At 49.5% G+C, this 23,444-nt stretch overlaps 1 protein-coding gene across 1 annotated transcript; it reads left to right on the top strand.

Annotated features, from left to right (window-relative positions):
* Positions 1-1,527: 1,527 nt before the first annotated feature.
* Positions 1,528-23,318, top strand: TP53BP1 (tumor protein p53 binding protein 1). Its single transcript, XM_081888284.1, has 25 exons — positions 1,528-2,016; positions 2,097-2,158; positions 2,468-2,623; positions 3,762-3,804; positions 4,569-4,738; positions 6,244-6,349; positions 6,998-7,089; positions 7,730-7,890; positions 8,281-9,427; positions 10,532-10,651; positions 11,486-11,710; positions 12,020-12,071; positions 12,547-12,642; positions 14,116-14,605; positions 15,651-15,803; positions 17,585-17,868; positions 18,378-18,554; positions 18,670-19,064; positions 19,174-19,365; positions 19,595-19,789; positions 20,020-20,220; positions 21,611-21,705; positions 22,217-22,416; positions 22,534-22,679; positions 22,996-23,318. Exons 1-25 carry the CDS (start codon positions 1,631-1,633, stop codon positions 23,178-23,180), a joined length of 5,529 nt encoding a protein of 1,842 aa, XP_081744410.1. The 5' UTR covers positions 1,528-1,630; the 3' UTR covers positions 23,181-23,318.
* The last annotated feature ends 126 nt before the right edge of the window (positions 23,319-23,444 follow it).

Below are 23,444 nucleotides of genomic sequence, written 5' to 3'. Positions count from 1 at the left end.
TGTTTATGTTATTGACACTCTAACAGTGTTATCTGGTAGACATTGTGTACTTGGAAGAAATGGGATTCCCCAGATATCTGTACTGGGACCTGTGCTATTTAACTGGTTCATAAGTGATACGAAGTCAGGATGAACATTGAGGAAGTCAAGTATGCTGAGGACACCTAGTTATTCAGGATGTTAAAAACAAAACGGGATAGTAAAGAGCTCCAAATGGATATTTTCAATCTGGGGGAAGGGGCATTAAATTTGCAACACTGGTTCAGTGTAATCAAATGTAAAATGATGCACATGGGTAAAAAATCCTATCTTTACATCTATATATCTTGGAAAGTTGACTGTTTGCTGTGCGTTTGGACACCTCTTAAGATATCATGACCAAATTGTTTGTTCCTGAGATGGAGGTTTTTGTCTATGTTTGGATACAACTGGATGCCATTTGGAATCAAGATGTAAATAGCACCAATTTGATGGGCATGGCTTGAGGAAAAAGGCCTTGTGACCAAAAGTAGAATCCCTGCCAGGTCTAATTTGGCCTGGAGGATCAGAGGCTCCCCTGCCAGCTGTGTCATGTCCCATCTTACCAAACTAAAACGTCCCAAATGTTGTAACCTTCTTCTTGCAGGGGAGTTGCTTCTGCCCCCCAAATTGTTGCTTGCCCCGTTGTGATCCTGTACCAGATCTACACCATCCTGTTCCAAATATCCCATGTATGGAATTATGACTCCATAGAGAAGGGCTGGAAGGAAACATGAAAGACTCAGCTCCACCTTTGTGGCAGGGGCATCCCTCATGGGTGTAGCCAGGGGGTGTACCTGCCCTTCCCCAAATCAAGTAAATAAATAAAAATACTTAACTAACTGACCAACAGCATCACAGATAACTCAGTTCTCCCCCCCCCCCAATAATGCCTGCCTCCCTCCAAAATAAATCCTGGCTACGCCCGTGGCACCCCTCCTTCCTCTGTGGGTGTTGCTATGCCCTTGCACAAAGACAGTTCTAGGAGTGTGCCCTTGGTATCTCAGGTCTGCGGCCAGCCGGATAATGCCAAGCGTCTTTCCATCAAAATCCCCCTTCGTCATCTGTGCCATCTTTGACAATCCACCTGGTGGAGCTGCATCTATTATATTACTGTACATCGTTCCCTGTTCTAAAGGTGACCGGGCACACGTGACCCTCGCTTTGGGGAGCTTGTGCACTGCTGCCTCCTGGCGTGCGCTGCTGGCCACCGGGCCTTCAGAGCCAGCTTGGACTCCCATCAGCGTCACCACCCGCGACCACAGACCTTATTTATATTCAGGCCTGGCATTGGAAGCGGGGAGGTGGAGCTTTCCGCGAGCCCCGCCCCCTCTCTGGCCTTGGCCGGGGCATGTGGCGCCGCGTTGTCACGGCAACCCCCGCGCAGCGCGGAACGCGTGGGGGCGGGGCCTGCAGCGTGGCCGGCCGGAGCCTCCGCGCGAACGCCCGAGGGGGCGGGGCAAGGCGTTCTTCTCGCGCGTGCGCTCGCTCCCCGCCTTTTTTTTTTGCCTGTGCGCGCTCGCTCGCCTCTGTGTCTGTTGGGGGAGGATTCGCAGCTCACGCGACCCCCCGTCCTCCCCTCCGAGAGGCCTCCTTCTCCGCCTGGCGCAGGATGGACCCCGCGGGGAGCCCGCTGGACTTGGGCTTCTGCCCGTCGGCGCCCTGCCTGCTGGTGGAGGACTCGCAGCCGGAGCCGGACTCCGCCCAGGACGACGGCGAGGAGCCGCAGGCCCTGCCCGGCCTGAAGAGGAGGTGGCAGCGACCAGGGGCGGAGGACGAGACGGATGGGCCGCGGGTCGTTCCGGGAGCGAAGGCGGCAGGAGGAGGCCCGGAGGAGCAGCAGGAGGAGGGCCGGGGCTGTGAGGGGGCTGAGCGGGGTCCCGCCGGGGGCTCTGGGCCCGCTCCCTTGCCGCCTTCGCTGCCGGCCTCCGACTCGCCCCGCGCCCTCCTCAGCCAGGTCTTGGAGCAGCTGCCGCCGCCGCTCGCCAGGAACACCAGGTGGGCACCGCCATTCCTTCTCCGCGGGCGGGCTTTCGGCCTGCTTGACCCCTCTGAGACGTTGCTTGTCTCCCTTGCAGGGCGGCGGACGACCCCCACGGTGGCGACGCTGCTGCTGCACCGGGCTCGCTCTGCGCGGAAGGTAAGTGGCCTACTCCGCCTGCTGCTGCTGGGATCGGCCCTTGGGGGCTGCCCCTTCGCCATTGCTGAGAATCCAGCCCCGTGGTTGGGGGGGGGCTGCATAGGCCGTCGCCTGTTCTCGCTGGAGGCTGTCCTTGAACGGTGGGGGGGGGGTCGGGGTCCCCTCCTGACTGTTCTGCAGCCCTCTTGGATTCACAAGTAACCTTGGCGGGGTGGGAGAGGGAGGGGTTGTGGGCCAGGCCCATTTCCTCCCTTTGGATGCTGGAGCCCTTCCACATGTGCTGAGGAAGTTCTTATCTTCTGATGCTAGAATCAGGCATGTCACAGCTGGGCTTCGGTGTTTTGGAGCTCTCCCAGAGCCAGAACCTTGAAGGAGACTCCACAGCTAGTGTGGTTAGTGATAAGGAGCAGCTGCAACCCAAAGTGGCCTTGGAAGAAGAGGAGAAGGAGGAGGATTCCAAAGGCGGTAGGTGAAGTGGGGGCTCTTGAGTCTTTAGCTGAGCAGCCCTTTCCTCTGGGATAGGAAAACTTCACTCCAACTCTTCTGTTATACTACTCACACTGCCTCAAAAGGACTTTGGGCCCAAACAGAACCTTCTTTCTTTTAAACCATCCTTACTTGTTCATTCATTCGTTTGAAGAACATTTTACCCAGTTTACAATGTAGATGGCAAAAGCTTCCAGAATGGCTTACAAAGTAAGCGGTCCCTTCCCTTGGGCATACAGTCTAAAAGACATGCATTGGGCAGTGGGGTGAGTGGGGGAAAGCAAGCTCAGGCACCAGGTTTTAAACATATTATTCTTACAACAAACTGGGATAGAGACAGGCCAGTTACTCCCCCTTCCCACTTTTCTGCAGCTGGATGGATTGGCTGCCTCTGGGTTACAGATGGGAGCCTTACAGTTCTTTTCTCCTAGTACTTACCAATAAACTGAGTCTCTGGAGTAACAGTACTTTTGTATACAGTATCCCTGCAAGGCACTTGAGGGACTGTAGCTGCCAGTGGTAGAGCATGTAGTTTGCAAGCAGAAACAAGGGAGCCTGACTGAGCTTGAGCCCTGGGAAGCTGCTCTCAGAATAGACTGTCCCAGACTAGGGGGGGCAAATAATCTGATCACATATCAGGCAGCTTCTTATGTTCCTAAATCTTTTGAAGATAGTAATGCTGCTTGGATTGTGGTTGGATGTGAGTAAGTAAGTATCTTTTGGGTTGGCACTCACTGCTATCTTGTTGTCTTCTCCATTAGAGATTGTCTTCTAAACTAACATTGAGTTGTATCCATTGTTAGTACTACTCTGAATAGACCCATTGAAATTAGTAGACATGAGTGATCTAGGTTCATTAATTTAAGTTAGGTGCAATCTTAGCAGTGTACATAATAAAATTAACAATAAAATACATATAAAACTAGCAAAAAAAACCAAAGCCCATAATAGATCATAGGTCATACAGGGAATCCAAGCAGATTTTGACTTAGCACCTAGATCAAAATCAGATTTAGTAATTCTCTGGAAAAGCCCTTAGAATGCAACATAGTGCAGTTGTGCTCTGGTATTTCAAGTGAAGCACCAATTCCTGATGCCTTTTCTGCTCTGCATGCAGATCCAGATGAAGTGACAAAGTCTGAGAGTGACTCTCCTGATAGGTAAATATCTGCTTTCACCTCTCATACTTGTTGGCTAACTTTTTGCATGGTTGAACTTTCAGGAAAGGGGGCATGGAGAGCTTGCCCTCTCTGTAGGGGGTGCAGTTTCTTTGCCCATTAAACCAGCTGTGAAGCACATGTGGTTCCATGAAGTCCTTCTTGCTGTCACACATGTGCTGAACATTCCTGCTGCTGGTAGGAGAGAAGCTGCTACTACTTTTCTGCCTTGTTCTTTGTGAAGGAAAGATATTTTCATTCCTGTTAGTTGGGATTTGGCTAAAAGTATTGGAGGAGCCTTGCTGTTGCCTGCTGGCCAAGAAGGAAAGAAAGAAGGGACAGGCCTTCCCATTGGGATTTTGCAGGAGGGGGTTGCATCAAGGTGCTGCTGGCACTCTTACTAAACCTCATTTGAATGAGAAAAAAGTTCCCTGACTTTTTTCTCTTTTGCATTACCTAAAGAAATAGTGGAGTAGCTTATAGCCATTCCCACTGGTATTTTTCAGGCCCAGCAGCAAAGTTCTGTTTGCACCTTTGGCAAAGCTCAACACAAAAGCAAACATTCCTCCACTCCCCAAGTTCTGTGCATGCTTTGGGTCCTGTTTTTAATCCCCAGGGAAGCTATCAGCTTATTTGTGTGGCATTCTTTCAGCTTGTTGTATTATTTTTCTCAAGATGTAGTCCACCCTGGGGCCTTACAGTGAAGAGCAGGCAACAAATATAAACAATGATACCCTGGGGAATATTGATTACACTTATGTTCCCAGCAGCACCCCAAAAATTCTGCAGTTCCATAAAGAACCTGCAAGGAGTCCAACCTCTGCCTGCCATCCACTTGACAGAAGGCCACAAGGGACGGATCCCTCTGGGTGGCATACACAGGATGCTGATATCTTATCTACTCAGGAGGACATGTTTGGCCAGAGCAGCAAAACAGGTGAAAAGAGACTGCATGCCTGTGCCGTGACCCCTGCAACCCATGAGGGGGAAGCAGGTGCAGTTTGCTGAAGCTCTGCCTATCCTAATAGCAAAGGAAGGTTTCCTACTTGATTACTATATAGATAGTGCTACATAGGTTCATGGGACCACATAGACAGATTAGGGTATGTCTCCTATGCACAGCACACAGTTGCTGTGGGAGGAATGGTAGGCAGTTGCTTTGTGGATGATGGGAATTCCAGTGGCACTGATAAAGTTGCCTTTTCAACGGATGTGTTTCTCTGTCACCCTTTGCTGTTGCTGCATTTTGAAAATGCCTCAGTGTTTTGAATTCTTCAAATTTTGCCTCTTTTGTTTGTGCAGATGGCTTTGAATATGTAGTGGCACAGATAACTAATGCTGAACAAGTTGTACAGGGCTGTCAGATTCTAGCATGGGCTGCTCAAAATGTAGCTCATCAGTTGCATTGCTGACTTGCGTGCAGCACCCTGAGAGTTCTAGTTTTCAGGCAAATATGCAAAATCATTCTTTGGTGACAGCATTAAAACCTGCCAGCTGCCACTGTGGCTGAAGGACATACCATTTGCCCTTCCAACAGTGGCCAATCAGGTGCCCAGGAATAAATTTCTCTAGATTTAGAGATAGCAGCTCTCTGGGAAAATCTCAACCGATCAATATTTGATGGTGTTGCTGAGGAATGTAAATCATTTTCCATCCATGTTGGGTTTACTTAAATTTACAGTCATATTTTTGTTTTTTTGTTTTTAAAGATTTTTATTAAAATTTCAACAGATTTATAGTAACAAACAAAATAAGATAACACAACAACAAACAACAAACGATAAAAGAAAACACACCAACCAAACAAAAATATATAAGTTCAATTCTTAATTTCATATAGCTTACTTTCCTGACTTCCAATCAGCAAATTCTTCCTTTATTTTGACTAATTTTAATATTTCTTAATTTCTTTTAAATTAACCATTCCCACTGCTGTCCACTTGTCTTCTAATCCCCCAACATTTGATTAATTTAACTATGTTTCTTTACTTGTTGCTCATAAGCCATCTTTGCACATTCCTTTCAGTTTTGTCATTAATGCCACACTGTCTCACTATCCTGCATTACTTTAACATTCAAATAATTTACAATGTTTTTGCAGATAATCTTTAAATTTCTTCCATTCTTCTTCTGTTTGTTCTTCTCCCATGTCTCGGATTCTGCCAGTCATTTCTGCCAATTCCATGTAGTCTATCAATTGCGTCTGCCATTCTTCCAAGGTGGGCAAATCTTGTGTCTTCCAATACTACAGTCATATTTTTGCACACCACAAATTGTGGGTGATCTTCTGCAATTTTGAGTAGTTGCAACAAGGTATTAAAATTGACTCTGATATAGGGAAAAGATCGATGCAGTGGGAGACAGATTTTCAAGGCAGTGTCCATTTGGTTGCTTGACAAAACTGCTAAATGGTTTTGTTAATTTTAATTGCCCTTGTTCCAGATGGTGACAGTGCTGTGTCCAGAGTGGAAGCAGCAAATTCTCCAGTGTGCACTCCTGCCGATTCTCTGCATGTCCTTCATCTCTCTGGACAGGGACCTCTTTCCATGTAAGTAACAAGCCTGCTCAGGTTGTTTTTGTTACCTGTTTCCCTGAATAATTGCTTCTAGGAAGCTGCCTTACACTGAGTCAGGTCCATCTAGCTCAGTATTGCTCACACTGACTGGCAGAAGCTTTCCAGGATTTCAGATGGGGGGCATTCCCAGCCGTGCTTGGAAATGCAACCCGGAATTGAACCTTGGGCCTTCCTCATATGAAGAAGGTGCTCTTCCACTATGACCTTTTTCCTTCTCGGCTCATTGATGTTCCACTTATTACTTCCTTGCCTCCTGAATTCACTAATTGAGTCAGTTGTGCAGTTGGTTATCCCTGTATTGATTGGCACTTATGCTTTCATTGATAGTGTCGTAATTGTGTCCACCTTTCAAAGTAACTGAGCTTTCTTTGCCTCTACTCCTTCTGTGATCGTTGGTCTTTGTTGCCTTCCCTTTTCTCCTTTCTGTTCCCTGATGAGGCACACAACCGAGCGCTGCTTGTGTTTCATGTTCAGTGGGAGGTACAAATGTGGTCTGTGCCTGTGAGCTGAGCCTTGGCTTTGGCCTTCAGATCTCCGGAATAGATTAGCTCATTTGCTTTTTTCTTGTGACCTTGCATATGCAGACAGTGAGGCAACCGAGTGTTCTCTTTTTCTCTGTAGTTGTGCTTCAGGCCTTCCTACGCCATCTCTTGGCATCTCACATTCTGTACCCCTCATCATTCCAAGAAGCCCAACAGAACAGGGAACAGAAGGTACGTCAACTCTTTCTGCTGGAGGCCTTGGTAGCCCTTGGCCCAAGCTATGGTGTTCAAAAAAACAACTTGGTAATTGGACGCAGGTGGCGCTGTGGGTTAAAGCCTCAGTGCCTAGGACTTGCCGATCGAAAGGTCGGCGGTTCGAATCCCTGCGGCGGGATGCGCTCCTGCTGCTCGTTCCCAGCGCCTGCCAACCTAGCAGTTCGAAAGCACCTCCGGGTGCAAGTAGATAAATAGGGACCGCTTACCAGCGGGAAGGTAAACGGCGTTTCCGTGTGCGGCTCTGGCTCGCCAGAGCAGCGATGTCACGCTGGCCACGTGACCCGGAAGTGTCTCCGGACAGCGCTGGCCCCTGGCCTCTTAAGTGAAATGGGCGCACAACCCCAGAGTCTGTCAAGACTGGCCCGTACGGGCAGGGGTACCTTTACCTTTAATGGTGACCCAGGTTTCTTTTCTTTCATTTCTGAGCGAATGTGGAGGCCCCTCCTCTTTTTGAGCACTGAAAGAGGGGTGCAGAGGGCCAGTTGGTGCCCTTCAGCTTTTTTGGCAATGAGGTGTTCTGCTCCAGCAGCAGAAATAAGGCTGTCCTCCTCTACTTAGGCAATAACGTTAATTTATTCACCATCTTCTGTTGCAGCAGCAGCAACAGGAGGAGGAGGAGAAGAAGGGAAGCAAGAAGAAGAGCCAAAGGACACTCAGACTCCAGGTCTTCCTCAGTCCTCTACACCTGTCGCTCAAGATGCGCCAGCTTTTACTCCAGCATTCACTCCCATACCATCACAACCAGATTTCTCCCATGTGAGTGGTCAGAAGGTGCCCAGCACTGAGACTGGTCTTCTCTGTGCTGTGTTCATCCTTGGTAGAAGTAAGGAGGCCCCCACGCCTCTTGCCCTACAGTTTGACAATCCTTTCCTTCACTTGTGCTTTTTTGTCATAGGATTTTCGAGACATTCACAAAGCGTTAGCCTGGCTTTGTGTATAGAAGGGCAAATCTCCTGGCCACCATGTTGGTTGTGGAAAACAGGAAACAATACTTTATGAAGCATCTTGCTTTGTGATTGCCCTGCTGGTGTGTCTTGGTTGCAGTGTCAAGAATTACTTCTGGTTCTCTTGAGAGCTGGCCTGGTTGCAGAATCTCAGGTGTGGAGCTGTCATATTCCAATATATTTGTGTTTCCCCCTGTTTTAGGACACTTTCCTCCCAACTCCAAGCTTAGAGAAAGGGCCTGAGGCACAGACAGAGAAAGGAGATGATTGTGGTATCAGTTTGCCAGCAGACAGCTCTGAAGTCCCTGAGGCACCTGCATCTGTTGTGGAGGGCCCCTTGTCATGGCCCTTGGGTGAGGCCTGCCTATTGGCGCTGTCTGCTAGTGAGTGCAGCCAGTCCACTGAGGCTGTGCAGCCTGAGGAAACAGCCATGGAAGCTCATGGTCCTCCAGTGGAGAAGCTTGGCTTGGATGGTAGATGTAGCGAGCAGCAGCAGTTTAATGAGGACAGCCATTCCTCAACTGGGCAGCCTGCAGGAAGAGGTTCCACTGCCCAAGTTGGAGATGACCTTGCAAGTCAGGGCCACCTCTTGTGCCAGGGGTCTCAGGAGCCAGAATGTGAAGCTGTCCCAGAAACGCCTGGTGAAGTGCAAGAAGAAGCTGAGCTGCTGAGGGACGAAAGGTCTTGCCTTCACTTGACTCACTCTCAGGAAGAAAAGGTGGACCAGCATGTGGAACCTGCTGCAGCCAGAGAAGACTCTGAGAATGTGCTCCAGGCAGCTGGAGAGCCTGCACACCCAGATCCAGGAAACTTAAAAGACCCCTTGGAAGACTCCAAGGAGGAGGCTTCCCTGAGGATCGGCCCTGGGGTGACACTGAAGCTCTCTGACTCCCAAGCAGAGCTGGAGGGAAGCAGGTCCCAGGGGAGGTCCAGTGTTGCCCCTGGAGTGGGGCTGCCTGCTGCCATCTCTCCAGGCAGAAGCAACTTGGGAAGTGTGCTGGAGGAGGAGGAGAGCTTGCCACTGCTGCCCCCCCAGGAGGAAGGGAGCAGTGTGCCAACAACAGCCAAGGAGGATGAAACTGCAGAGAGCCAAGCATCAGCAGCACCTCCAGAGCAAGGCAGTAGGAAGTCTGCTGCCCTTCCAGGGAGCCCATCAGTTACTGCAAGGGAAGATTCAGAGCTGGGGCCCTTGCCTGGGAAGGAGAAAGCACCAGCAGTGACTTTGGAAGAGGGATCCCATCCTGAGAGTGCAGAGGACCAGAGGGAGATCCAGCAGAAGCCATGTGGGCTGGAGAGAGAGGTGCAGCTGTGCCAGAGGGGTCCTGAGCCACCTGCTAGCCTGCCCAGCGGTAAGTGGTTCTGGAGAGTAAGAGCAGCAGTAGAATTGCATCATTGGAAAGCATCCCTGTGGAGTGACCCAGGCTGCCTAGGCTTGAGCCAATGTGGCTGAGAGAGAAAGGAGAATAGCCTTTTGCAGCTGAAGAAGATAATTTCTCTTGCCCCCTCCTCTCCCTATCCCTCTGCTCTATTGTGTGAGTTCTTTCCTTGAAATACTCTCTAGTGGTTGCCAAAGTGCATGATACACATAGACTGAGATGGAGGCTGTTCCCTTCCTGCCTCTGTGCCTGTCTGGTGTGTGAAGGATGCATTGCATCTGTTCTCACAGAGGCTGCATTGGCCTGTTGGCTTTTAAATGCTACCTTATTTATTGCTTATTAAGTACATATGTGGACTGCCTAATAGCCAGAGCTCTCTGGGCAGTTCACAGAAGAGAAATGGAAGTACAGGCATAATTCTAATCAGCTCAGACTCCTTTGCAGCTGCAGTGAGAGCCTTCCAGGCTGTTGGAACAGCGTTCTAGTGCTCTCTGTGGCTTGATGACTGGCAAGGTCTCACCCTCCACCCTGCTATCTTTCAGCAGTTACTGTTATCTGTTTTCGGTGATTACATTGTTAGAGAAGCACAGCATGTTCTGTAAGTGCCTGTCTAGAGTACAATATGTTTAGTGTAGGAGGGAGGAGCTGGAATGTTTGTGCACTGGGGACTTGGGCTTTGCTCTGCCCATGGTTTCAACCTTCTGGACTAGAAACTAACCCCCCCCCCCAAAAACAACAACAACATAAAACAGACTTCTCCAGTATCTGTGCCTTGTACCAGCCTCTATGCAGCACATGGCAGGAAGTAAGGCCTGGGCACAGGATTTGCAAAGGAATCTTCTTGCCTGGTCTCACTCTCTGGAATTATTGTTAAAATAGTGTTTATGGAAGACAATCTTACGCGGCTACGAGTGATCACCAAAGAAGATGACCTTGCCTGGTAGTGTGATGCCATGCTGTTTTCTTCCAGTTGAGGCCCTTGGCTGACCATTTAGCTGCCGAGAATTCGTGGCAAGGAGGGTGCCTAGTAGCAGAATGTGAGCTTACCCACCTGTCTGTTGTAATACCTTGTTCCAGGAACCCCCTTTCATCTCGCCCTGCTGAAGGAGAAGCATGTGATTGAGCCTCTGACAGGCATCACACCACCTCACATTGGCCAGCTGAAGAAAGGCCCCAGGCGACACAGCACTCCTATTGGTGAGTAGGAGACGTGGGGTGGGGTTTCTGTGAGTGATAGAGATGGGCACCAGCTGCCTTCCAGCCTTCCCAAAGTGGCCATCTTTCGTCCTTCTCTTTGCCTTCAGAAGGTGTGTGTGCTGGTGGAGAGCAAGGAGGGGACTGATCCAAGCAGCCATCAGTATAGCAAAACCCCAGTGGGAGGGAGGCCCTGTGGTAGCTGTTTACATATTGCCAGAATGGTGTGAGCCTGGAAGATATGACCTTACATTGTGCCATATTGCCTGTTCATTTTGCTCTATTGTCATATCTGACTGGCAGCAGCTGGGGCTTCAAGTGTGAAGAAGATCTCACAGCACCAGCTGACTGATCCCTCTAACTAGAGGGACTGCTAGGGATTGAACCTGGGACCTTGTGCATACAAAGCAAGTGCTCTGCCACTTCCTCTGCCATTTGGAAGCAGCTACAGACCACAAAGGGAATGACAGACTCTGCTCTTGGAGCAGCAGAGAAGTGTGGACAGTTGCTGTCTACACTGTTATAATCTGAAGCAAATCTGGATGCAGCTCCAACTGCTGCTGTGGCTTCCTTCACAGAATTCCAGAAGGTGCAAGGTTTCAAGGGCCCAAATTCTTCTTGGCTCCCTTGCAGAAGTACAACCCACATAGCTTGGATTGGGAGCCCAGCTCATTCAGTCTCTTTCTGATATTAGAGCAGTTGGCCCAAGGGCTAAGGCATATTCTGGTGCTGCAGAGCTGCGATCTGCTTGGTGGTCAAGAGGCTTTCTGTGCTGGTTCTTTCCAGTAAGCCTGGGTGGCTGTTGGTGAACCTGCCATCTTGCTTTGCTTGTTTCAGAGGCTGGAAACTGCCCGGATAATACCATAGCAACCAGCGATGTCACAGCTGAGGGCACCAACAATGTGACAGTGGAGAGTGCTCTGACCTCTGTTGAGATGGAGGAGAGTGGCAAAGGGAGTGCTGAGGCCGCCTGTGAGGAGCAGGGGAAGCTGTCCTTGCGCATGAACCTTGTGACCCCTGTGACGGAAGAGAGTGACGAGTCCCTGCCCTTCAGCCTGGACAGTAAGAGATTCAGTGCAAGAGCAGTTGCGGAGCGATAGTCCCCTGCCCTGGACTAGTGACTCCAAACAGTACTGACTACTTGACTAGCAGTCTTTATAGTTCTCATGATTCCATCTCTGCCTGGGAAGGGCTGATTTGGCAGTGCTGTTGGAAACACTTGCAGAAACCTGGCCCTTTAGGCAAGGAAGAGGTGGTCCTTGTCCTGGGCAAGTTGTGAAGAAAATGGCAAGGCTAACTGGGTGGTGACTTTTGATCCAAAGTGTTTGGGAGGGGGTAGAATGCTTCTAATGCCTTCCTCTTTGCCCCCAGAGCCCACATCCAGTGAAAAGAAGAACGGGTCTGTCACAGGAGTTGTTTCCAGGTAATAGGCAGGTACTGGTACTTAAGCCCTTTGTGACAGAGCTGAATGGCATCTGCTGGGAAAGGGGTGTGTGTGCTTATGTGCCATCCTCCTGCCATCCAGTTTAGGCCCAACTGGGCCAGACTGACAGTATCTCTAGGGCTGCTTTCATCAGTTTTCCCCATGCGTGGGTGAACTGCCCATGTCAGAGAGGGCTGAGCCCCAGAGAGGTATTTGGAGGGGCAGGAAAGCGTGTCTTGTTCCCTCCATCCTTCCAGATACTCGTAGCTGCTGCTAGGGAGGTGAAGGATGTTGGTATTTAATGGCATCTGAGGGGTTTTCTGAACTAGAGGTCCTTGTGGGTGCTTGAGGCCCCAGCATTCTGGGGCCACCAAATACTGGCCAGGTTGCCTCACTGCTAGCAGGCTCATAGGCCTTAGCTATTCCTTTGGCAGGATTGATACTTTCTGAGCCTGTCTTTCTCTTCTGCCTATAGCTCCCGGAAGGTGCCATCCATCTTCACTCGAGTCTGTGAAGTACAGCGTGAAGAAGACAAGGCTCAACGCCCTGAGCTGCCTTGTCCACTATTCAGGCAAGTCCATGGAAGGCCTCCCTGGTGCTGTCTCTAGGGCTGTCTCTGCGCAAATTCCCTTCCACATGAACTAATAACTCATCCCAGTGTGGGAATGTTCAGGGATGCAGGAGAGGATATATTGTGTGATTATATCCTTATCCAACTTGTGTTAACAAGTTCCCAATATCAGCAGAGTAAAAACATTCCCCTTTATCTTAGCTTTGCAACGGTAGCGTCTGCTCAGGTTCGCTAGAACCTCTATAATAATTACTCTGGTAATTTCCCCTTTATTCCCTCTTAAAATACAAGACACGACACAGTCCTTTACAAAATATAAAAAGAGTTTACTCACATTCTGTTCACAATCGGATCCCAGAAGGCAGACAGGCTAATAAAGAAATATACATTTGGTATCTATCTTATAAGAAGATAGTCTCTTTCTCCTCTCTTAGTTGGGAGCCAAGAGGGCATCTTTAGCATAGCAGATGTTGCTTCTTCGAAGGAAGAGGGGAGAGAGAGAGAGAGAGAGATGGCTGCCCCTGCCCTGTGCTTTTGTTGTTACCTGCACAGGTGAGGCCACACCCACCTCTAGTCACATGCGGAGGAAGTCTGTCCCAGGAAGTTTACCTGCTGGCTGGACAAACATCCCTCCCCATGTCTAAACATGTACACTCTAGGAATGTTGTAATTGACTGCTCCTGTGTTTTACATCCCACACCCAGGCCATGTGCTGCTTCCCTCTGTGTGCAGTAGATACTCCTGGGAAATCCCTCCCCTAGCTAAGGTGCGTCTTGGCTTTGCTGAGCCACCCCAAGTTCTGCCTGTTGGAATCATATGCTTGTGCCAGGCCTGTTGCCAGTTGTGAGGCAAGCAGGATACAACTAGGACATGCTCAGTGGGCAGTGTTTGTCCCAGGGCAGCTGGTCTTGCAGGGTGAGGGCTATAAAACAGCAGCAGTTGAAAGATCCTTTTTCTGAGCAGGTCTCCTGGACAGCCAGGCAGCTTATTGGGACAGTTGGCATCACGCAAATGCGATAGATTGCAGGATATTTTTCTGAATGCTGTGTCCCTTTGGGTGTGTTCATATGCATGCATGGCTTGCTTAGTCATTGGGTATACCTGTCAACAGCAAAAATACACCTAAAGTAAAAATATGCCTATGCGGTCTCTGTACAATATGAAATTCTGCATACTTGATGGTTTATGTTGAGGGATTAAAGGGAAGACTCCAAATCACAGACCCTTTTAGTCTTAAATGGGTAGCCATGGACAAAGCCATGGACAAAAGGTCTTTCAACACAGTCATTCCAAATGGGGCTGCAGGCTGAGAATCAGCTTATCTCTTAGTAAGGGAGAACTTTGCCTTTGTATCTGCTTCTGGGTTCCCTAGGAACATCTGACTTGCCCCTGCTGGTAACAGAAGATGAGATTTGGGTGGACATTCATTGTGAACTGGCAGAGCTCCTCTCATGCTTTTCTGATTGCTTTCAGGGGTGACCTGTTCAATTTCCCAAGTTCCCAGGAGGAGCAGGAGCCACCTGCAACCCGGCAAAGCCAGCGAAGGCTTGTGCCCCTGGGTTGTGGACCAGTCCAGGACTCTGGCTTGAGCGCTAAGCGGACAGTGGGTTGTGCGGAGGAGGGAGAGGACATGGAAGTTGAAACAGCAGGAACTCAGGAGCAAAAAGAACAGAGGGCCCCCCAAAAGGCAGCTTCCGTTCTGGTGGCTGCAGGGAATGATGGAGCTCAAATGCCAAAATCTGGCACCAGCAGCAAGGGGACGCAGGCTGTGGCGGAGTTCCTTCGAGGGCCAGCGGAATTCACGTCAGCAGCCACACAGACAGTGCCTACTGGCCAGGTGGAGGTGGGGACCAGCACGGCTGGGTTGTGGCCTGGACAGCAGGACACTAAAGTGCAGGTGGAAGAGGACCATGGATCTAGGCCTGCCAGGGCTGGGCATGCGCCAGGGACCCAGCACAACCAGGTGAGAGGGAGTTGGATCGTGTACTTGGAAAAGGGGGAGGGGGGAGAGAGGTGCTGCTGCCTGTGGCAAGGGCAAAGGATTATCTACTACCTCCTGGTCTCAGGTTTTAGAGTGGGAGGTGGCAGTTGCCACATGTGCCTCCCCCAGACTTTCCAACTCTGAGCAAGGTGGGAAGAAGCAGCTTCATCAAGAGAAGCATTTTGATTGGTCAGCCCAAAGGTCCACAGAGTCCCCCTCGCAGTAGTGATCAGCCAGGTGCTAGTGAGAAGCCCACAAGGGTGGCAATGGCTATCCCTGCCTCTGAACGTATTTCCTTTGTTTGTTTATATATAAATACAGTCAAACCTCTGTTATCGAACGTAATCTGTTCCGGAAGACCGTTCAGCTTCCGAAAATCATTCAAAAACCGGAGCAGTTACTTTTGGGTTTTCGGGAGCTGAGGTTTGGCTGTATGAGATTTATATTTAAATATATTTATAAACATTTATTTCATATGTCACGACATGCCATATAGGTGAAAACTGTACAATTACAGTAAAAATGTCAAACCGATCAGGCAGAGCTGTCTGACAAAGAAATCTCAAACTATTGCCATCATAGGTGAATGGTTTCTGCAAGTGCATGTGATGACCCTGTCCTGTGACAGTGAATTTCAGGAGGGCATGATTGTCCAGATGCAGTTTGGGGCATGTCCTGCATTTGCTGCCAGTTGCTTTTATTGGATAATTCTGGTGCTGCAGGAGGCCTTGTCACCAAGCCATTTTTAGTTGCCCTTTTATGTGCTATTTGCAGCTCTGTGAAAGCCGTTCCTGCCTCTAATAGCAAGCTCAGGTGGTGAGTGCTGATGGGATTGGAGCTAAGAAACAGTGGAGAGCTGCTGTTGCCTGTTAGTGTCCAGATGGTACTGAGCTGGATTGACCAGCGCTGTATAATTCTGTATAATGCAGTCTCCTTTTCCTCTGACAGTGATGTTCCCCTTTCATTCCAAACAGCAGTGTGCTGTGGAGGAATCTCTGAAAACTTTCTGCCTTTTTCTTTTCTTCAGCACGAGGAAGGGTTTGATTTGCCTCGCCCGCCCCCAGGCAGAGCCCTCCGGCGTCATATACGGACCATCCGCGAAGTACGAACTGTTGTCACACGACTCATCACAGACATCTACTACAAGGATGGGGCAGAAGTGGAACGCAAGGTAGTGGAGGTAAGGCGAGAGATGTCAAGGCTGGGACAGTTCAGAAAACTGTTTCTGCATTTTTTAAAGAGAATTTTTCCTACTTTTCCCAACCAATAATTTTGCTGTTTTGGAGAACACTGAATAAGACTCAAATAAAATGCTTTCTCCTTTGGATTAAATAAGCCAGACAAACCTGTTACTCAAAATGAGTTGTCAAACACCAGCAGTTGTCAGTTGGCCACCATAGAGGTATTGCGAGCACTACCTACTCCTGTGCAGGAGAACCCCACATGTTCATTCCCGTAGCGGACAGGGCATGCTTGCCCTTGTTCCTTTGGGCTGCCAGATGGGTGTGTGGACCTCAGAAAGGGAAATCTCTGACCTTATCCCATGTGATCTTGTTGTCTCTAGGCCTCCATCTCCTTTTCATTGGTTTCCTAGGGCTTCTTGTGCTTTGCCAGTTGCTTCTCTGAGTTTGCCATATTGGTCCCCTACTTGATAATACACACTGTATCATATGCATCCAGGCCATTTTGGAGCCACAAATCCTGCTCCCTATCTTGCACCTTTGAGTGTTGGACCTGTGAACCTTAAGGCACTGTGATCACAAATTACCTATTTGGTGCTGGTTGTTGACGTGTGAGCACCTACTCTTGCGTTGTATTCTTTTTAAGACTTGCAGCAGAGTTTCTTTTACAGAGAATCTTTATTATTTACAAAAAAATTACACCGGTCAAATAAAACTAATAAAACAGCCATCTGACCAGAGATTCAATTGCTGACTCATTTACAACTTTGTTCATTTACACACTAACTGACCTTTATTGACCACATGCCCTTAATAAAGGCACCTGTTGCTGGGGAGATTTTTCTGTTGCCTAGCAACCTGTTCAAGACCAATTCTCAAGTTCTTTCTAGAATATTCCAGCAGCCCTCCTAACTTGAAATTCTGTCTTGAACACCTGGCAATTTTTTTCTGCTTTTACTCAGTAAGACCCAATTCCATAGTCAGCATTTTAAATTTAAAGGCTTTGTAAAAATATATGCAATCATAAACCCTGTAGAACAATACCTAAGCTTGATCCATACTTTTAAAATGCAATCTTTTACATGTGCATAGCGTATATCTAAGTGTTTTGGTTTAGGTTTACATTTTTCTGTCTTTCCTGCAACTGGACTCCAGAGTTTCCTGCAAGACTCTTTCAAGATCAGACAGGCATTGTGTGGGGTGTTTTCACCATCAGCTTATTTCTCTGGGTTTTCTCTGGCTGCTAATACTGTTAAGGAAGGTTTTATTTTTAAATTGCTTCTTGAAAATTTAAAGGAGCTTTGGGTAGGTAGGGAACCTTGGAGTAGGCGAGCTTTTGTCAGGGTTTGCTTCCACAGTTCAGCTCTGCTCTTTTGAGATGGGCGCTTGAAGTGCCTTCTCCAGGGAGAAGAACATCATTTTGCCTGTTCTGACCTTACATTTAAGTATTTTATTTTGTTGAGCGGAGGAGAGTGGAATAAAATGCCTTGTGGCTAAAGGGTGCGGCACTTTCTTCCTCTTTCTCTGATAGAGCTGAGCATTAACAGGATGGATACCCAAAGAGTTTCCTGTTTAGAATGTCAGAAAGTAGTTTTGTTGTGGGAAGAGCACTGCTCTGGGAGCTTTGCCCTGCCCTACATGTATCTGGCTGAGAGGGACTTGCCTGTGGATGGATCCCTCTTGGGATCTGAAAGCGCTGGTCCTAGGGCATCTCTCCCCTTGTACCTGGCACCTGGCGCCTTCCCTCCCTCCCTTGAATCCCAGTCTGCTTTTCTTTCAGGAGAGAGAGGACCCCATCATGGAGTGCCAGGAGAGCGAGGTGGACGTCTCCCCCTCTCGCACCGGAGGCTCTTCTTCGCTTGCCTCTGGAGACCTTGGTGACATCAGCTCCTTCTCATCCAAGGCCTCTGGCCTCCAGCGCATGTCCAGTGGAGGGAGCAGTGCCTTGTCCGTCACACACAGTGGGACAAGTTCTGGGCAGGGAGGCACTCTTCTGAGAGGAGGGAGACCTTGCCAAGGAGCCGGGCCTGGAGACTTGGCCTTCCCAGGGGTCAGAAAGCTCAGGTGGGTGCAGGGCCTCTGGGAAAAGGACATCAGAGGAAGGTTTCACTTTGGGGGAACAGCAGGGTGGAAGAGAGAGAGGCCATTTTGCATTCTTTGGAGTTTTGTTTCAGGTGGGGCATGAATATGACTCTGTCAGTGTGTTGTTTAACCAGATTCCAAACTGAAAGCCTGTGCTATACTTTTAAAAGGCCATGGGTTCTAAAACAAATTGAATTCATTCACAGTTGGCGAGTTAATATTTTTGATGTCTAGAAGGTCTTAAGTACTTGAAGGTTGGTGTTGTATTGAGTGATGTTTCAAACTGGGGAAACAATGCGGCAAATCATGTTGGGTTGCCTTGTGAGCAGCTTTATTTGGGCTTTGCTGTTTACCTTGAAATGCGAGGGATAAATTCTTTGTGCCCACAGTTCTGTGTCATGACCCTGGGAGCATGTGTGGGGCCTCCAGGGCATTGTGGCTGGCAGGCAGGCTGGCTGTGCAGAGGTTAATGCTGCCTTTGGTTTCCCTAGCCCTAGGAAGGGGGGCAGCCAGCCTCAGTCTCCAGTCCAGCCTGACCATGCAGCAGTTACTGGGGTGTGTGAGGAGGAAGCGCAAGGCATGATCAACCAGAGGAGTGGCAGAGCCCCTCCAACTCCTCGCAGACGAGGGCGAAGGGGCCGCCTCACATCACGATCGGCCGGAGCCAGGTAGCGTGGTGAAGGTCAGCTGATGCTGATGAGGGAGGTGACCCTGGTGGGGTGGAGTAGCAAGAGCTAAAGGCCCTTGCAGCTTCTCCAGCTGTTTCTCTCCCTGGATCTGCAGGGCCAGCCTGCCAGCTGTGGAGGATCTGTCAACCACAGCCTTGCCAGAAGAGGACTGCCACACGCATCGCCCTTTGAAGGGGCAGGACCGCAGCATCTCCCCTGAAATCCCCTTGCAAGAGCGTCTGGGGGGTTCTACCAGCACAGAGCTTTCCTCTGCCGCCACCTCCTCGTCTGCGAACAGCTTTGTGGGCCTCCGGGTGGTGGCAAAGTGGTCCTCGAATGGCTACTTCTACTCTGGGACTATCACACAGGATGTAGGGGGTGTCAAATATAAGTTGCGCTTTGACGATGGCTATGAATGTGATGTTCCAGGCAAAGACATCTTGCTGTGCGACCCTCTCCCCCTGGAAACAGAGGTGACGGCCCTTTCGGAGGACGAATACTTCAGCGCAGGTAACTCGTCTGGCTGGCAAGGGGCCTGCAGTGTTTGGGGTGGGCGGTAGGGGAGAGTTGGGTCCCAGGCTGTGAGCTGCCCTTATGATGCCTTCTGCCTTGGCTGCAGGGGTAGTGAAGGGGCACCGGAAGGAGGCTGGGGAGCTGTTCTATTGCATTGAGAAGGAGGGCCAGCGGAAGTGGTACCGGCGGAGAGCAGTCATCTTGTCTTTAGAGCAAGGGAATCGGCTCCGAGAGCAATTTGGGTTGGGCCCCTACGAACCTGTCATGCCCCTGACAAAGGCGGCTGACATCAGCCTTGGTAAGCAGCCTGTAGGCAACTGCCCTGTGGGTCTGGGTGAGAGAAATGGGAACACCTAGGAACCTCTTAATTGAGGGCTGAAGCTGCAGGGTGCTGGCCTTGGGTAAACTCTTCAGTTTTAAGAGGCGCAAGTGACTTCCTTCTGCTACCCTGAAGAAAACATGCAGAGGGGCCTTGGTGCTGCTGCGTGTTGAGGTGGGAGCTAACAAAATTTTCCTTGTGGGGCTAGATAACCTGGTGGAAGGAAAGCGGAAAAGGCGCAACCTTGGCTCCCCCAGCACCTCCAACAACACAACACCCACCCGCAAGGGGCCTGAGAGCCCCCAGACCCCGCACAGGCTGTCTAGCAAGAGGAAGCTAGTTGCCTCAGAAGAGGAGAGATCCCCTGCCAAACGAGGGCGGCGGGCAACCCCTACAAAGCCAGGTCAGACTGTTTGATGTCTCCTTGTATTGCATCTCTTCTCCCTGGATCAGACTTTCCCTTCTTGGTCTCCTCCAGCCTTTCCTCCCAAACCAGAGGAGCTGGAGCTGAGCTCTTGCACCAGGAGGATCAAGGCTCCCCTCCCTCTCCATGAGAGAAATTCTAAGTTGAGGCAGCTGACTTGCTGCCAGGAGGCAGCCACAGGACTTTGATTTTCCTCCCTCACTCCACAGGGGCTGCCTGTTCCAGGGAAGCAGTGAGCCCATCTGTCAGTGGAGGGGACTTGGGAGATATCCCGGCACCAGATGACCGATGGGGGCCTATGCCCCACAACAAGACTCTCTTTCTGGGCTATGCCTTTCTCCTCACAATGGCCGACCCCACAGATAAACTCTCCAGTTGCCAGGAGCCTGCAGTGAGCAGCGAAGAGGAAGGTGAGTGCTCCATTGCTCCAGGGAGGCTGTTGGGGGCAAGGGTGGCCCTCGTTGACTGAATCTGGTTAAGCCATTGCTCATTTAGGGTGGTGACAGAGAAGGCAGAACTAGGAAGGGACCAAAGGGGGCCCACCTAGTTCAGCATCTTGTTCACATGGTGGCCAAAGGAAGGCAGCTTGGCCAAGGATCCCTGGTAGGGATTCTGCTAGCTGTGGTTTCTGTCCTCTTTGCAGGATAGTGGTGTGCCTACAAGGGCTAAGGAAGTGGCAAGTTGTGCGGCAGCAAGAACTTGAAGTCAACAAGCCAGTATCTTACTGCACTTTCCAAAGTTAGTTTATTGAGGGGATAGTTTAACCTGGGACTTGGTAAGACTGGCTGTATCCTTGCACCTTGCCAGCCAGTGTGCAAGCACATCACAGGAGGGCTGTTGGGTAACATGACTGTGAAATCCCTTGAAGGCTACTTGAGGAGCTGAGCCAGGTGGCAGTCATGCCTTCTGCTATTCCAGGTCCTAGAAGCCCCAAAGATAAGGAATTGCCAAGTGTGGGGCAGAACATGTTTGCCATCTTGTGGCCCTTTAAGAGAAATCAGTGATTTGGGAATGAGCTGCAGATCTCTCCTACAACTTTCATGCTCCTTACAGCTACCATTTGGGGCTCGCTTTAGGGCTCAAAAAATAATTTCACTAACTTAACAGTCAATTTCTGAACATGGCTCCAAGTGTTGGTGCTTACCTTTTAAAACCCTTTGCAGCAAGGGGCTTGGATTTTTGAAGGACCACCACCTTCTGAACGAACCAGCCCAGGTACTGAGGTCATCACTGAAGGCTCTTCTCTGGGTTCCCCCTCCTTCTCTTAATTACATGGGTGCTGTCTTGAAGGTTTTCTTGGCAATAGCACACCCCTTTGGGTCACTTTCCTCATCTGTTACTACTATCTCTTATGTCTTCTTGGCACTAGGTGAAGACCTTTCTGCGTTTCTCTAGGCATCTCTAAATGTCTAAATAATCTGCTGTGCTGCACACACGTTCTTGTCAATTGTATTATTTTCTGTTGAGTATAAAAGCAGTTCTTAGAGCACATTACTGAACAGTGGAGAATAATTTTTAAAGTGAATAGCTGTTCCTAGTCTCGGAACTGAATTTCAATGCAGTTGTTTTAATGTTCTTTATTTAACAAAATTCATAGTTTACAAAGAAAAATCAAAATACTAACTTAAAAATTGACAGAAGCAAGCATTTAAAAGAAGTCAACATGCAGCTGTTAAAATAGAAATAAAATCTGAGATTTTGATTGTGTGGAAATGTTTCACAGTTCTCTTGCAAGGGAAGAGGTGTAGTGCTCTATTTATGCTAAAGAATTAACTCCACTAACTTCATCCTGTTTTCTAGACTTCTTGGAGGTAACACCTTACAACAAACACTACATTGGACTGCAGCTGCAAGCTGGAGGTGGTTTCATCCTGGAGGACTTCAATGAAAGCCAGGTCAGGAGCCAGAGCTGGGGATACATGAAGTAGCATCGCCTAGGTTGGCAGTGGAGATTTATTTAGAGAGGGTGTTGGTGCTTTGCTGCTGTTTTCCTTTTAATGATGAAATGGATGCTTTTCTGGGTGTGGTCCAAGGGAGGCAGGTGCGTGACGGGTGGCAGCTTCACCTGCACACAGGTTGTCAAATGGGAATTGCCGAATTGTTCTCCTTTCAAGACCTGGGATGAGAAAAGGAGGTGCCTGGCCATGATGCTTCTTGGAATGGGACAGATCTTGATAGGAGCTGCTTGAAATAGAGGCAGAGAGAGCCTCTTTTCCTTCCATTGGCACATTTCTCAATTCTCTTCTTCTGCCAGTACTCAGCCTTCCATTTTGCAGTTAGCCTGGCTGGCTAGTTGTCAAATAAGCATTTGACCACACCCGGTGTTTTATACTGAACCTGCAGCCTCTTCCAGGGCTTTGTGTTTGTATGGAAGCCCAGGTCTCAGCCTCCACTTCCTTTGTCCAGTGCAGTGCAGCCTACCAGTGCTTCCTGATAGCAGACAGACACTGCCGCAACCGGATTTACTTTCTGTGCCTTGCCCGAGGAATCCCCTGTGTGTCTCATGTCTGGGTCCATGACAGTTGTCATGCCAACCAGCTGCAGAACTACCGGAATTATTTGTTGCCAACTGGTTATAGCCTGCAGGAGCAGAGGTTGCTGGACTGGTAAGTCCGTGAATGTTGGAGGGACCATGAGCAGCTTACCCACCTGGGCAGGTGGAACAGGGTGGCATGCCCAGTTCCTTTGCAGTGGAGCTGCCTCTAACTTTTGCTTCTTTCTAGGCACTCCCGTGAGAACCCTTTCAGTAAGCTGAAGGTGCTTCTGGTGTCCAGTGAGCAGCAGGACTTCCTGGAGCTCTGGTCTGAGATTCTTATGATGGGGGGCGCTGCTTCTGTTAAGCTGCAGGAATCTGCCTCATGGAGCAAAGGTACAAGCCCTGGAAGGCAGCCAGCTGGTTTCTGTGGCGGGTAGATTGGCAAGAGGCTCTCCGTTGCCCACTGAGACATACCAATCCCCCTGTGCAGAAAAGAGGCCTGCTTTAACTTATCGATTCCTGAGGGTTGCTGAGAAGTTGGATGAGGCAGGGCAAGAATTGATTGGCTGCTTCTCCCTTCACCCCTTTCCTTGTGTGGAGCTGCCATCCATCCTTTTCCAAAGGCAGCAAGATCAAGTACCTGGTGCTGTGAACAAGCAGGAGGAAAGGTTTGACCACACAGGGCAATTCTTGTTTTCTATTTCCACAGATGTGAGTCTGGCTGTGTTTGATGTCGTGGTGACTGATGCTTCGTGCCCAACAGCTTTCTTGAAATGTGCTGAAGCGCTACAGCTGCCAGTGGTGACCCAAGAGTGGGTGATCCAGTGCCTCATTGCGGGGAAGAAAGTTGGATTCAAACACCCAAAGTATCAGCTTGATTCTGTCCCCAGTTGAACCTTTTTGCTTTGTGGAGGCTGTCATTGTCACCCAGGTTTTAAATGTCTGTGTCACTTGAACTGTGCATGAAGTGCTGTATATAGTTTTAACTTCTGAACTTTTATGATAATAAACGTCAATTTTCTTGTTGCAGTACCTAGGATTTCTCCTCTTACCAACTCTAAAGTGGCCCAGCATAATTGCTTGCAGCTGCCAGTGGAGGGAAGAAGCGAAAGTTGTTCATTTAATACGCTGACGTCAATTGCTGTAGATGGCCTGTCC

Source organism: Podarcis melisellensis, assembly GCF_964234715.1.
Source record: "Podarcis melisellensis genome assembly, chromosome: 14".
NCBI lineage: Eukaryota > Metazoa > Chordata > Lepidosauria > Squamata > Lacertidae > Podarcis > Podarcis melisellensis.
Note: the sequence above shows the minus strand (reverse complement) of the source record. Positions and strands in the feature narration are given on the sequence as shown.

What these genes read in the sequence shown, in the direction of transcription:
- TP53BP1 (XM_081888284.1), top strand. Translation starts at nt 1,631, where the DNA reads ATGGACCCCGCGGGGAGCCCGCTGGACTTGGGCTTCTGCCCGTCGGCG. An exon ending in CCTGCCCTTCAGCCTGGACA is followed by an intron (nt 11,711 to 12,019) that starts GTAAGAGATTCA and finishes CTTTGCCCCCAG; the next exon opens with AGCCCACATCCAGTGAAAAG. An exon ending in CCAGGGGTCAGAAAGCTCAG is followed by an intron (nt 17,869 to 18,377) that starts GTGGGTGCAGGG and finishes TGGTTTCCCTAG; the next exon opens with CCCTAGGAAGGGGGGCAGCC.